This window comes from Micropterus dolomieu, linkage group LG03 (genome assembly GCF_021292245.1).
Source record: "Micropterus dolomieu isolate WLL.071019.BEF.003 ecotype Adirondacks linkage group LG03, ASM2129224v1, whole genome shotgun sequence".
In the NCBI taxonomy this organism is placed as follows: Eukaryota; Metazoa; Chordata; class Actinopteri; order Centrarchiformes; family Centrarchidae; genus Micropterus; species Micropterus dolomieu.
In genome coordinates this window covers 21,198,618-21,212,585 of record NC_060152.1, presented here as the reverse complement: position 1 = coordinate 21,212,585, position 13,968 = coordinate 21,198,618, and the positions used below count along the sequence as shown (strand labels likewise).

At 41.0% G+C, this 13,968-nt stretch overlaps 2 protein-coding genes across 5 annotated transcripts in view; both read right to left on the bottom strand.

The window, feature by feature from the left end:
* Positions 1-8,174, bottom strand: part of LOC123967976 (transmembrane protein 65-like) — a 41,426-nt gene extending 33,252 nt beyond the window's left edge. The window contains exons 1-2 of the mRNA XM_046044412.1: positions 7,949-8,174; positions 7,296-7,631 (exon numbers count right to left, since the gene is read on the bottom strand). Of these exons, the coding sequence (XP_045900368.1) occupies positions 7,296-7,596 (301 nt within the window). The 5' untranslated portion in view covers positions 7,597-7,631; positions 7,949-8,174. The remainder of the gene's footprint in view (positions 1-7,295; positions 7,632-7,948) is intronic.
* Positions 8,175-9,208: 1,034 nt separating this feature from the next.
* Positions 9,209-13,968, bottom strand: part of LOC123967622 (protein MTSS 1-like) — a 57,608-nt gene continuing 52,848 nt past the window's right edge. For all 4 annotated transcript variants that reach the window (XM_046043774.1, XM_046043772.1, XM_046043776.1 and 1 more), the window contains 3 exons: positions 13,396-13,555; positions 13,008-13,265; positions 9,209-12,824 (listed from right to left, as the gene is read on the bottom strand). In XM_046043774.1, the coding sequence (XP_045899730.1) occupies positions 12,277-12,824; positions 13,008-13,265; positions 13,396-13,555 (966 nt within the window). In that variant the 3' untranslated portion in view covers positions 9,209-12,276. The remainder of the gene's footprint in view (positions 12,825-13,007; positions 13,266-13,395; positions 13,556-13,968) is intronic.

The window sequence follows — 13,968 nt, the reverse complement described above, 5'->3', positions numbered from 1 at the left end:
TCTCGAGCGTCAAATCTGATTTAATTTGAAACGCAATGGATAAGAAAATCATCAGGCTGCAGTCTCTGTTGGCTCACACACACACACACACACACACACACACACACACAGACACAGACACAGACACAGACACAGACACAGACACACACACACACACAGACACAGACACAGACACAGAGGCAGGCTGCGCCGTCGCGGTGCAATACGGTGAGGGTTCAGTTAGCTCCAAACTACTGTAACGTTAGTTGATGACAGCGACGCTCGTTACTGTAAGTACGTGCAATAAAACCTTCGCAAGTAAAAAGAGACAATACTTTATCAATACACTTGTCTGTAAGGTAACGTTAAACATGTAGAAATGGTTAATTTAATCATCTCTGTCACCTCAGTATCTCATCCTGTATGTTTTATACAAGCACAGCTAACGCTAGCTTGGCATTAGCCAAATGTTAAAAACAAGCTAAATAGAAAGCATCTGTCTGGAGGACAGACTGGTGTGTAGTCTTAAAAACTCAGCTGCTGGCTGAGACAAACCAGCCGCTCCTCCTTCTACCTGATAACGTTACCTGCAGCCAGCGAGAGAGGAGGAGGGACTGATACAGACTGATGTTATTCTTTCTAAACGTCACTCACTAGTTGTGATGTCAGATAAAGTTACTGAGTTACTATGCTGTTGTAAACATTAATGTTGCTGCTCTAGAAACAATATTTAGCTGTATTTAAAATATTAAAAACAACCAGGCAGTTAATATGCACATTTCAATATAAGTGTTATGTCATCTCAATATATAACGTTATCGCACATTAAATATTTTCCTTATACCCTGCATGCCTACTTCATGCCCGTTGGGTCTGGTCTTACTAAATAACCATCACTAAATAATAGTAAAGTATCGATAAAGAATCGGATTGTTAAGCAGTCTCAATAAGGGTATCAATATCAATAAAAATGAACTATTTTTCCCTCCCAGGAATAGCAGATATCAGTATCACTTCATTTTGGGGGGTTCACAAGCCAAATAAGTTCAGCACTCACTGAAGTTTAGAAACATTTCCAATGAAAAAGTACGTAGCCTACCCTGAAACCTGGCACACTGAGACTGATTAGTTATTAATGGCTGCAGCTCTGTTGTTGGCAGCAAAGTGCACTCAATAAATGCACACAGTGTGTTATTACAGTCTGTGATGAATGGTGGGTTTTCTGTACACAAATTACCAGAAAAATGTCACAACGTCTACTGGACAGCCATAGAGCCAACTGTCTGGCATGTTATTGACTCAAGTAATTTAGCAGGAATCACTGTTGCTTTACTGTAAGTCAAATATCAGGATGACAACGGTAATTTAACGGTGACTTTGTTTAACAATGCTGATGCCGTTTTTTTCATTTTTAACCAGACTGAATGGGGTCACAGCAGGTTAAATGTCACTATGGACTGCCATTATGCAGCAGTGTGTGTGAATTAGCATGACAAAAACACTGTATGTGCTGAGGCAGAATGGAGAATAGGTGAAGTTTCGTTTGTTCGTTATTTCAAGAAGGCTAGAGCCTAAGAAGCCATGAGAGGATATGGCTTATATATAAAGGTGGAGTAAAATTTCATCAGGCACTATGAAAGCAATACAGAGCACAACAAATATTAAGCCTCTCTTCAAAATAGACAAACCTGAGGATGAAAGCTTTGATGCTGGGTTCACTATACCTTTTGAATCTGGTCATTGTTCAAGAAGAGATGAAGATGAAAGAGAAGAAGAATTTTAAACTTTTAGACACATGGAAGATGGGTTAGTTAAAGAAAATAACAGGAAGAGGCTAGCGTGACTTGTTTATTGATGCCCTTAAGATTTTGTACTGCAGCCTCATGGGTCACTAAGGTGAAAAACAAAGCCATAAAGATCCTCCAGACATCTCCCTACCTATCGCTGCTCTCTCTCCTCTTTTGCATGTCCAATTAACTTTCCCTCTACAGTGCATATACCTCCTCTCACCCATGAAGGGAAATTGCTTCTCGTCTCCTCTCACGTTTTCCTTTTCACCAGCAGGCCTGTGGGAAAACCATGTTAGTATAGTGGATGTCACTGAGTCACTCAGCAAATGAACACTGATGATCACAGAGATCCAGATGGATTTTTTAGAAGAGTAGCTGTCCTCTCCTTTATGAACTGCATAGTTTTGTTACCAGAATGTTTTAAGATTAAGTGAAACCACCAGTTAGCCATTTTGTAACTCTCTGCTAAAAGTAAAGCTAATACCCAGGCATATAACATATAGTCCTATTTTCTACAGTTTCCATGTTTGATTTTTAATACTTTGGGTTGAACACAGCGATGCTAATGTATCTAATGTGTCTTATGTAAATTATTAATAGTAATAGTGAGGCCTCTTAATTTCCACTCTCTCATCATTACACCATCACAATGAGATTTAAACAATCAATGGAGCATTTTCTTATTTCTACTAACTTAATAATTAATCATTTCTTCTTTTCGTTTGATATTAATATCTCAGTCCCAGTATTAGCTGGTAATTTATTTCAAATATTTATAGCCAACAAATCCTTTGCCATGACATGGTGTAATAACACTTAAGCCTTTATCTCTGACAGTGTAATAATTACTGAGATCTCAAACACGACAATGGGAAGTCATCAAGATCCACACTTTAACTGTGCTCTAGGTCACAAATGTAAAAGATTGATATTATGGTGTTGATATTCTCATTACATAATCTTCTAGGTTGTTAACGCCCTCATTGTTTTTACTTCTTTCCATCCTCTCTCTTCCTCTCTGTTTACAGCAAAATATCGTCTTCATGCACTCCTCACCTATGTCTTCTAAATTAATTTGATGTCATCAAACTCTTTAGACTTTTCGCTCCTCGAACTTCTGAGAACAGTACATTTCAAGAGGTCTTCGAACCTCTAAAATGGACCCCAAATCCCTCTCAGAAAGGTGAACGTATTTGTGTGTAAACATCCCTTCAACTTGCCTCTTCCTAACCCTTTCTCTTGTCACCTTTCAAATGTCCTGTCTGTGAGATCGTCGTGGCTGTTATCCTCTGCCCTTAAAATGCTCAATGTATATTCGTCTGGAGAATAACGTTTACAATTCTTTTGTAAAAAAACATTCTACTGTTTCACCAAAACATGAAAGTATTGCAGTCTAACTTCCCAAGCACTTTAGTAGTTGTACACATCACAAAAACAAAAAGACAGAGACATGAAAGCATTAGGCTATATTAACAAACAACGAACAATGGATCAGATGTAACCGATGTTGTCTGTATTGACAAAATAGTCTATAGTCTAATATTACCTGCTGATTGTCTGAATGTGTTTTGACAGCATTTCATAAAATACGAAATGAGCAAGATTGTATTATAATAGACGTCTAAAACTTCATAGTCAGTTTGAACCTAGACACATTTTCCACTGCAAAAAAATCATTAATAGGCATAGGCCTACTTAGTCGGACCATGAGTAGCCTAAACTATGTCTAATCTGGATTAATATTTTCATCTTCAGTTATTGCCACCGGCATTTTGTCCTGTCAGGTTACAGTTTAGGCCTATTATAGCCTTCCTATTTAAAATGAATGTAGCCTATTGGGCTATAGGACAATTCCAGCATTTTAACATTCATTAAGGAAATTCCAGTCTGGTAAATGATGAATTAGCAACGCTGTATAAAATGTAATATTGTTAACGTATTGATACTTCCTCCACTCCTGCATTTTAACATAAATAGCCTATCATGGTCGGCATTGGCACGCATTCATATTCATAGCTCCACCTTATTAAAATGGAGGCTCTGCCTTTATTTACCCGTTGCTGTAGTGAATCGCAGTATTGGAGCTCCTGAAACCGGAAACTCTGAGTTTGACAGCTCACAGTTTGTTGAACCTGCTTTCTGAAACGGGGCCCTGGTATATATGATGAGTGGCTGATGAGGGAATTAAAAGCAAGTGAGGAATGGGCAGAGTAGGTAAGTTATCTGCAAGACCGATGAGGGAAGTGAAAACAGGTGTGTAGTTGGACGTGGCAGTCAGGTAATAAGGAAAGGAGAGAAAGTCTGACGGCATCTGGTGGACTTGAGGATGGCAGGTCTGGAGAGCCAGAGAAAGGGACAGAGCAATGCAGAGGGCTGGGGATGAAACAGTGTGGTTGAAGAGAGGGACTGAGGAGAAAGCTGTGACACAAAATGAATGCTAGTGTTGCTCTGCGTCTGCATGATTGTTTAAATAAGTGTGCATTCGACAGGGTAATTTAATATATAACTTTAAAATGTACGAGCACAATCCAGAATGAAGGTAAATGCATACAGCAAACATGGCCTCAACCAGAGTGGAAATACCGCAGTAGACTTCATTAACCTCTGACACTGACCAGTAATAAGCTATGTCAGTGAGCTTCAACCACAGGCAGATACCCAGCTTCCTCACCATTCAGCGAACCTGCATATAAATGTCAGCAAAATAAAGGTTTTGCTTCAGGTGTCCTGCACCACTGGGTATAAATGACGATGGATGCTGATAAGCCTGTCAAAAAATCCATCTCTCAGCGAACAAGTCCGTGAGAGAGTCATTTGGCCAGTCCAGCTATCACTGATTCAGCTAGTCTGCAGCCCGCATCTACAGTAAGTAAGACAACCGCCTGAGGGCTTTTATACCATTTAGGTGAGCATATCAGTGAGTTCAAGCCAGGCAGGCCACATAGCTGAGAGCAGAGGAAAACAGCTGTGATCTGTGTATAGCCACCTCAGTACACTAGCTCACATTATTATCTGAAATGGTGAATCAACACAGCAATGTAAATCTATGTGGCTGGGGATGACACAAATCACTTATAGCCCTCTGGTACATTACACAGGAGGGGATGGAAGCTCTGGCTAAAAATGTATCTCCATTTTAATACCGACTATGTGCTTTTTCTAGCATGTTATTCTCTAAAATTCTGCAATAATTCTTGCCTGAAAGGTTTTAATGGTCTAAAAGGTCTTAAATTCTGGCTTTCTAGTTCTACTTGAACATATTCCAGTGGTCAAAAAGGAGTGCGATACTTTGCTTTTTGCAGCCTCGGTGTGTCATATAAAACCTTCTGCCACGAGGCTCATGAGGGATTTGGCGCTGACTGTTCACTCAATGTGGATATTGCAGAGTATTTGTATTCGCACAGTGGAGGGCTCTCAGCACGTGGTCGGGTTGGAATCAACCACATCCAGCAGGAACATCACGATGTGCTATGAGGATTGGTGGGCACGGAGGATCTTATTGAAACGCCTCATAGAGTTCCCTCTGACAATTCCCCAGAGTGTGGATGCAGAGTGGAAATGAGGAAGGGAGAGGTATTTCAAATCAGCAGATAGACAAACTGACTTTCTGTGTTTTTGTCTGTTCACTGTGTAATACAACTGAGTTCATGTTTACTGTGTATCTATGCTTTTGTTTGTCTTAGTGTTGTATTTATGTTCCCTGTGTTTTATGTGTGCTAAATGTATGCATTCCACTGCTGCATAACCAAAACTAAATTACTGATTTATTGATTGACTGATTAGAAGGACCCTAGTAACTAAGCTAATTCAAGTTGCTATCAGTCAGGAGAAGCATAACAGGATCAGCATAACCGATCAATAATATAAAGAATCACTCCCACATACTGTAGCTGACAGCAGCATGCTTCCTTCCCCCAGTTATATTTATGTTTTTGATGCAGGATCGTATAGAGAGTGAATAATTATACCTGCAAACAGCCTTTTTTTAATTTTCCGTTTGGCGGGAAATAAATGCCTCCAAAACTGCATTCAGAGACGGAACTCTTTCATTGTAAACTGGACAAACAGATGAAACTTTTCAAGCCACGACGTCAGAGGCGCGCTTATATTAATACTTACAGCGACCGGGATTTTTGCGTGTCGTTGCTACTTGCTACTCAAAGCCTCACATGCTGTACACTGAGAAACAGTACAGACATGGCACTATTCATAGCAACTGATGCATGTATGTTCAACATTCAGTAGTCTGTCGCTATATGGTTTAAAGGAGGCTGGTGTACAGTCCAGCAGTTCACAGAGTAAACGCGGCTCCACTGATATCTTTCTTCTCTGCAGCCCCGCATGAATAAAGCAACAGTGCTTAATCTATTTATTGCAATTGTAGGGCCCTGTGTGATCTGATTGATTTGATATTTTATCAATATTTTATATCTTGTCACAGTGACAAGAGCATTAAGTCTCCACTGTATTCATATTTTTTAATGGCTCCAGAGTTGTATTGTTCATTCAAACTGAATTTCCAACAATTTGACAGGGTAGAAACACAGAAATTAGACAAAATATTGAGAATGTATTTTTAGGTATAGTCTTTTGTAATTTACTGCTGGTGAGAAGTATAGAGGGTGACAGGAGCTCAGGGCGGCATACTCCCAGAGAGAACATCATGCACTGTGGAGTGTCCCCATCATCACTCACCTCTCTCCTCTTTCCTCCCTCTAATCTCTTCGGTCACTGTATTGATTGACCTACTTCGTCCTTTTTCTCTCCATCTGCAGGACATCCACAGTGCTCCTCCTCCTTCTCTCATGCTCTCATAATCATAATAGTTTCATGCAACTCGACTAACACCTCAACCCAGGGCTCTGAAAACCTACTACTGTAACTGCCTTTTCCCCTTAACATGCTGTACTAGGAGGAAGTGAAATTCTTTATTGATCCCTGCCAATAGATTCTCTTTTTCTGAACACAGGGAGACCAGAGGTCAGAGTTCAGGGTGAGCTGCAGAACAGCACTCGGGGATTTAGCTGCCCTTCTCGATGCAAGCTATGGTATGATATTTTGGGAAAAAACAGACGGTATTACCCCTCAGGAGATTAAAATGAAAGCCTTAGTGATACATTACACTCTTCACCATACAAATTTACAGGTTATGTTTGTCTTATTCCAGCCCTGATGCTGTAGTCTGGAACTGTAGCTGATGTCAATGTTAATTAGGCTCATATGTGAACATTTTTAACCCCAGAGCAACATATAGTACCCAGTGATACAGCGGTAAATAATACATCTAACTTTCACCTGATCACTCTGATGCAAAACCCTTATCATCAATTATTTCAATAATGATTTCCACCCCCCAATAAAGCCATTTCTGATAAAGAAGTCATAAACAGATGATGTGTATAATGCTGCATATTAAAGACTATTAATTACTCATATGGTTTAAAAAGGATGGCCGAACTGTATACCACTTAAAATTTAAATATATTTTATTATGCAAAGGCTACTGTACTGTGGCACATCACCTACCTTGAGCTATAGCTATGGACTCGAACTTGTGCAGTTCTCGCAGCAGGCAGGTGCGCTCAGACGGATGAAGGCTATATATAAACTCCTTGGCTCCTTGGGGCGAGTTGAGCGGCTCCACGGGCTCCGGGTGTGTGCCCAGGTTACACCGCTGCACCAGCATGAAGAGGGGGGGCTCTGAGGCAAACCGTGTCGGGGATGCTATGGCGGGTGTCTGGTGGTTGCTGAGTCCGGCTGTTGCCAACCCAGCGCCGGCTCTCAGAGAGAGGGCGGGCCGGAGGACTCTCCGCAGGCAGGGCAGCATCTCTGGGATGGGGGTCGAGCAAATGCGCCGGGAACCTGATGCGGAGCAGCGGAGGACAATACAACAGGCCTAGTTACCACTTTCAGCCTACACTCAAAACACATGATCATGCAGCTTTATATAATAACTCTATCATTCCAACTGATCGCTGCAATGGTCGCATGAAAACACCCTACACATCCTCAATCTGAAGACAGCCTGGGTTATTTAAGGGCAAAACAAGGCCTGTCATTAACAATTACACATTAGCTAAGAATCTTTTGGTTCAAGCCCATTTGTGATTACACAAAGTAGGAAAAGATGCGACAGCTGTCCATAAAAATCAAACTGCAACTTGTCTTGTCGGACGCACCTCAGTCGATGTTCCGCCGTCCCGTCCAACAACCTCCAAAACAAAACCTCGAAAATACAGAGAAGCTGCTCCGGCGCGCAAGTTTTTTGTTTGCCAGTTGCGATATTCAGCAGATGTCCGCGCACAACCTCAAACCCTGCAACTGGCTGTAGTAGTGGCACAAATTCACATTTTTGCGAGCGTAATCCCGGCTGGCGTAACCTCTGGTTGACAGGATGGTGTGAGGCGGATGGGAGGAGGGCTCCAGCAGCCCCCAAAATATTTTCCAATGGCAGCGCTGCTTTCCTGCGTGCGTAACTCTGACGGCACCGCCACACGTACGTACATTCAGTAGCCTACATGGGCTTTATCAGAGATGCTCTGTGCTACACCACGTCTGCCATAACGGACAAAAATACGAATTTAGTCCTGAATATTTAAGTTGCTGACCTTTGAGAAGTTAATGGTGCCTGTATCCTCGCGAGAAACACAACTGGAACGATCTGTTATTTGTACCGTGTATATGTGTGGTATCACTCTTTTCTAACCTACCATATGGCTCTAAAATAATTAAGCAAATAATCCAGGGGAATGCGCCTAGTTCATTTTTATATACTAATATGTTACAATAACGCCAGAGAAGATAAGCTACCTGTGCCGTTTAGTGAGACGATTCGCGATAATTAGCGTATTTGAAACATTATATTAATATCAGATGAAAATTCAGTTTCTCTACAGTATAGTCACAGACATGATCTAGTATTTGCCTCCCTGTTATTATGCACGTGGAAAATTTTAGCTATTCAACCAGACTACGGCCCGTAAACCAGGAAAAGACACCAGGAGGAAGCCTGTGCTTGAGGTAAAAGAGGAAAAAGCGGTTGTTTTACTCATGTTTGTTCATGTATTTTCTGATTTAATTTAAGGTTTTTTGGGTGTCATACTGATTGTTTTGGTTGTACTTTTATTGATTTGACCAGTGTTTCAGGCATCTAAGGACGGGAGGAGTGATGTATTATCCAAGCAGAAGCTCTTAACCAGGGTTGAGTGTTAAAAGCAGCTCAGACAAGATGGGCCTCTAGTGGCCAAAACCAGGCACGTCATGTGTTTATATCCTGATAAAAGGCCCAGTGAAGATTTTATCCATTGCCCCTGTGCTGATGTTATCCTACTGTACAGTTGAAAATTTTCCCACCCACCACCCCACATTATGGCCAGTTTTCAGACCAGGTTAGTCAATACACACACAGATTGCACATTCAAGAAGTCAGTGAGCCAAAGTAAAATTTATATTTTTTATTATATTGCTAAAGCTGTCATTACACAAAAAATAACAATCTTTTACTTCCTGAAACAAACTGCATCATAGCCTGTTGAACTGTACAGGGACAGACGGAGAGGTCAACTCTCCTCAGGGGGAAAAACAAGCTAAAAACTAAATGAGAAACCAGGTTTAACTGTACTTTTCAAACCCTCACAATCTATAAACTTCTTATTCATTGGATACACTGACATTTGGCAACTCTGATATAATATATATATATGCTAGCAATTTAAATATGTAAATTACAGGATTATAATACAAGTTTTAGACAGGTGGACGGCCAAAACAACAACAACAGAAATATGAACATCAACAATATCAAGAACTCAATGCCGGGTTTCCCAAAACATGTAAGCAGAATCTTTGCTATGTTAAAATTTAACAGCATAGGGGTATTTTGTATGCAAGTGGTTCGTGGTGCATCCCAGTTTCCACTATGGGTTTAATTCAGGCACAGAGATGATATTTGTTTTTGTCATCCCTCCTACTGTTAACTTCCTATTACATTAAATACACAAGAAATCTGTTTAAAATATAGAAACAAAGTGGATTTTAATGCTAAGATGTCGTTGGGAAACTCAGATTAGGCCAGACATTGTGGGCAGCGTGCCATTTGTTCAAATCTAATAAGATAAGATAAGCATTTTACCTGCAATCATAAATAACTAGGGGACAAACGTTTAAATTCAAGTCACCCTCGAGAAAGACTTGGAAGTCTGCATCATGCAAATACCGTTTGTCCCCGAATCTGAACCCATAATACTGATGCAAGCCTTTCCTTTATAAAACTACATTTGGAACACATTTTGTTGCGATTATTAAAATGCAGCTTATGTGTGTGTGTAAGAAATAAGGGACATAATGAATTGTAGCAGGACGGTCATGAACATTTCACTGATGAAACAACACATCATCAGATAATACATGCATGGATAGAGGAAACAACTCTATCATTCTTTAAGTATACAAAAATAAGAGAAAGAAAAAGAGAGAAGAAGAAAATAAATTAAAAATGTGTTTCTGAACTAACTTTTACAGCTAACATTTACGGTTTCACACATCTTGTAGTAGCCATGGTCTTACAGTGCTTTAACAACTCTTTTAGCCTATAGTCTTACAACGCTGCAGTTTGAGGAAAAGCCTCACACGTCCACAACATCTTATTGTCCAGATAAACAGAATACTTTAAAATGTACCTGTGCTGATGTAATTATTAAACAATGGATTTTGATGTGATTTCCTAATTTATAAGGTAACTAAATCTGTACGTACTTTGATGCATTTAAAAATAATCAAAACTAAAATTGGAGATGACGGATGTAAAAACCTAATTAATCAAAAGAATGTGAGAATGCACGCTACATGCATTTCAAATAAGACAACAAAAAGTTCATTATAACAGCTTTCAAAACATCAAAAATATTTTCCCTCATCTATAAAATGTTTGATAATATATATAAATTTGAATTAACGCTGACTTTTGACATGGCACATATGTACTTACACAATTAAGCACTGTACTTAAACATACAATTATTAGTACTGTTATGAGTAATGAATGCACAGCAGGTTGCAGGATGGCTAATAAATGCTATAAAACAAGAAGGGGTTAATATATAAGGGCTAATATATAAACACAAACCACTGAGGAGTTCTACAAAGCTCAGCGTGTAGATATTGCAGATTAAATTCATAGTGGAAAGAAATATGAAACATAAAACCAAATCACATCCAAAGGAATTAGGCTATGGTGATCATTATATGTAATCAATAAACATCCTGTTTGAAGATGTTAAACTTAATTTGCATGGCACTGTGGAGGAGCAGAAGGAAATATAGCAAAGATACAGTGAGTGAGAAGCCCCAACACACTCCTTGGCAATAGACTTGTGCAAAATTATTTACACATCATATAAGGGCCGCCACTCGTAGTGTCTCTTAATGTCACAACATCAACCACGTAACGCTTTAGTCACAACTTTACTACTTTAACACAAAGTCGGGTCATTTGCTTTTTGAGGAGCTTGTCATATTGGTCATACCCCTTCCCACGTTAGCTCTGTGGATATCTCACGTATTTAAGTATCTGAAGTGTGAAGTGTGGAAGACAGCTTTTACAACACAGCACCTACAGCCGTCAGGGCGCCCTGCCAAGTAAGCAGTCAATGCAGCTCAAGAGATGCCGTGTGGGGCAATGAAGGCCAAACACTGGAGCCATTACTTTCTAGCCCACCTGATAATTGCTCTCTTGATGCTGTGTTGTACTTGCGTTGGTTATTGCGCTCCTTCTGCCAAGTCACTTGGCAGTTGGAATGCTTATTTGTCCCACGGTGGTACAATGCCCTCCCTAAACACTGAGTGTTTACATATAATTCACAGTGTTTGTTTTGAGAAGAAGTATTCTCATTGTCGTTGTCCAGAGAGAATACTAGATTCATGGGTGTAAAATACGTCCTTCCTGTCAGAAATTAACACACTGTGTTGTGATGCTTCTTCGTTCTTCTCGTTATTTATTGTCAAAAAACATCCTCATGTTTTTCATTACACAGCTTGGATGTGGGCTCGGATTTGCAAATACATGTTTAGCGCTAAGGCTAAAAACCTTTATTTGAAGAACCTACATAAGGAGTTAGATCACACCTCGTTCAATTACTGAACTTATAAAGGTCTCCCTCAAGTGGGCCTGTGATCTTTAGGTCTAAACCAATAATCTGGCTTTATAATATCATTTCTGAGGCATCATAAGCCAAATTAGACATTGTGAACCTGAACAATAAATGTATCTATATATTTTCTTCTCTGAATCGTTACAGATGGCTTCTCACAAGTGGAAATTTACAGAATGAGAAACGCTACATGTAGAACAGGTGTAATTGATTTCTCATATTAGCATATCAAGCCTTTTGATTCTGTACATTGCATGTCTATCTAGCATTTTTTTTACTTTTAGCCTTTGAACTCATTTACAGTGAAAGGAGAGCCTCTCTTCTATGACATGAGCTCGCATGTTTCTGGCATTGTGTCATCATGCGATGCGTGGTGCAGAGCGGTCATTGGTGAGGGTTCTCTTGAGCCTGACCCCCTTGCGGATGGCCACCAGCATGTTGCCTTCATCCCCTTCTCCTGCCTCCTCCCCTCCCCCTTCCTGCTCTAGCTCACTCTGAAGGTGCTGCTGGTTGGGCAGGGGTACAGTGGGAGGATTGGTTGTAGCCTGACCACTCCAGGACACCACAGGTAGGGTGCCAGCATCCCCAACTCCTGCAAATGTTGGAGAATCTGGGCTTTCTCCTCCTCCTCCTCCTCCTCCTCCTCCTGCTCTTCCCCCGCTCCCATTAACTGCTCCTGACATATCTGGCACTGTAGGGATTTTTACTGGGATGACAGGTGTACGAATAGGGATGGGGCCTGTGCCTACGACTGAGCCTGAACGTCGGGCGGAAGGTTTTGAAGAGGGGGTGCGGCGGATTGTGGCAACCCCAGGGGTGACGATAACCGGACCGTGGCCTGAGGAATAGGAGCCAGGGGCATTATGAGAGCTGGATCCAGAATAAAATCCCTGACTTGAACACATGCCTGCAATGACAGAACACAAATGATCATTAAGTCTGTCATAATGAAATTTACTTCTAATACAGTGCATTTCAGTTCATTACACAGCAGCCTTTGGTTTCTTTAACAATAATAACAAGATAGAGAAAGACATAAAGAGAAACATGTGTACATATCCAACTGTGACACTATCAGTGCAGCCTGTACCTGTCGGGGTAGGAGGGTAAGCCCCAGTGTGGATAGGTGTGGCGGGATAGGGCCCTGCAGGGTAGGCCCCCTGTCCGGGGTAAGGAGCCTGTGTGCTGGGCAGGCCGGCTGTGGAGGCTGGCCGTTTGCTCTGGAACATGAGTCGGTAGGACTGACTGATGTCACTGTTTCTGGGGATGGTGGAGGACTTGTCAAAGTCCAACTGTTGCTGCTCAGGCTCCTGATCTCCAGCCATTGAGAAATAGTCATAGTCTGATACTAGAAAGAACAAACGGAGAGGCTAAAAATGTACTGACGCAGCAAGATATTACAATGCTAGAGGATAAAAGAGAAAGAAGTTAGCCGTGTAACAGTGAGAGACAGTCTGATTCTAGAAAGAGTGTGTTACCCTGTGAAGGTATTGTATCTTCAGAGCAGCAGGGTGTGTTGGTCTGCGTGCTGTAGCCACTGGAACACTGGATGGAGTCTCTACTGGACCTCTGGGTGTCCAGCTCCAGACCTCGGGATAAGGCCAGGGCCAGTTCCTCATGGGCCTCAATATCACCAGCCTGGAGCAATCACCCAAATGTTAGAAACATTTGGTAATAGTGTCTGAAAGCATGACTGTCTGGATACAGCCAAGTACAATTTGTTTGTCATTAAAATCATTAGGTGCAACTTATTAAAGTCATTAAACGGGAACATTAGTGGTAGGAGGCTCATTCATGTGGTCTAAATGACACGACATCGGCCTGCTGGAAGTTGAATGTGAGGTCGCCTGAAAGTTAAGCAACACAAATGGCACCAAATTTAGACTGACCTATGTTCCTGTGTTTCGTCCAGTACTGGCAGAATTAAGTGGGAAGCAAATCACTGAACAATTCTGATATTTTTGTTGCAATTTGCCACCAGCTGCAGCAAAATACTGATATTTTCAAGCTCAAATTTTAAAGTGGAGAAACATAAAAGTGCAGAATGTCTG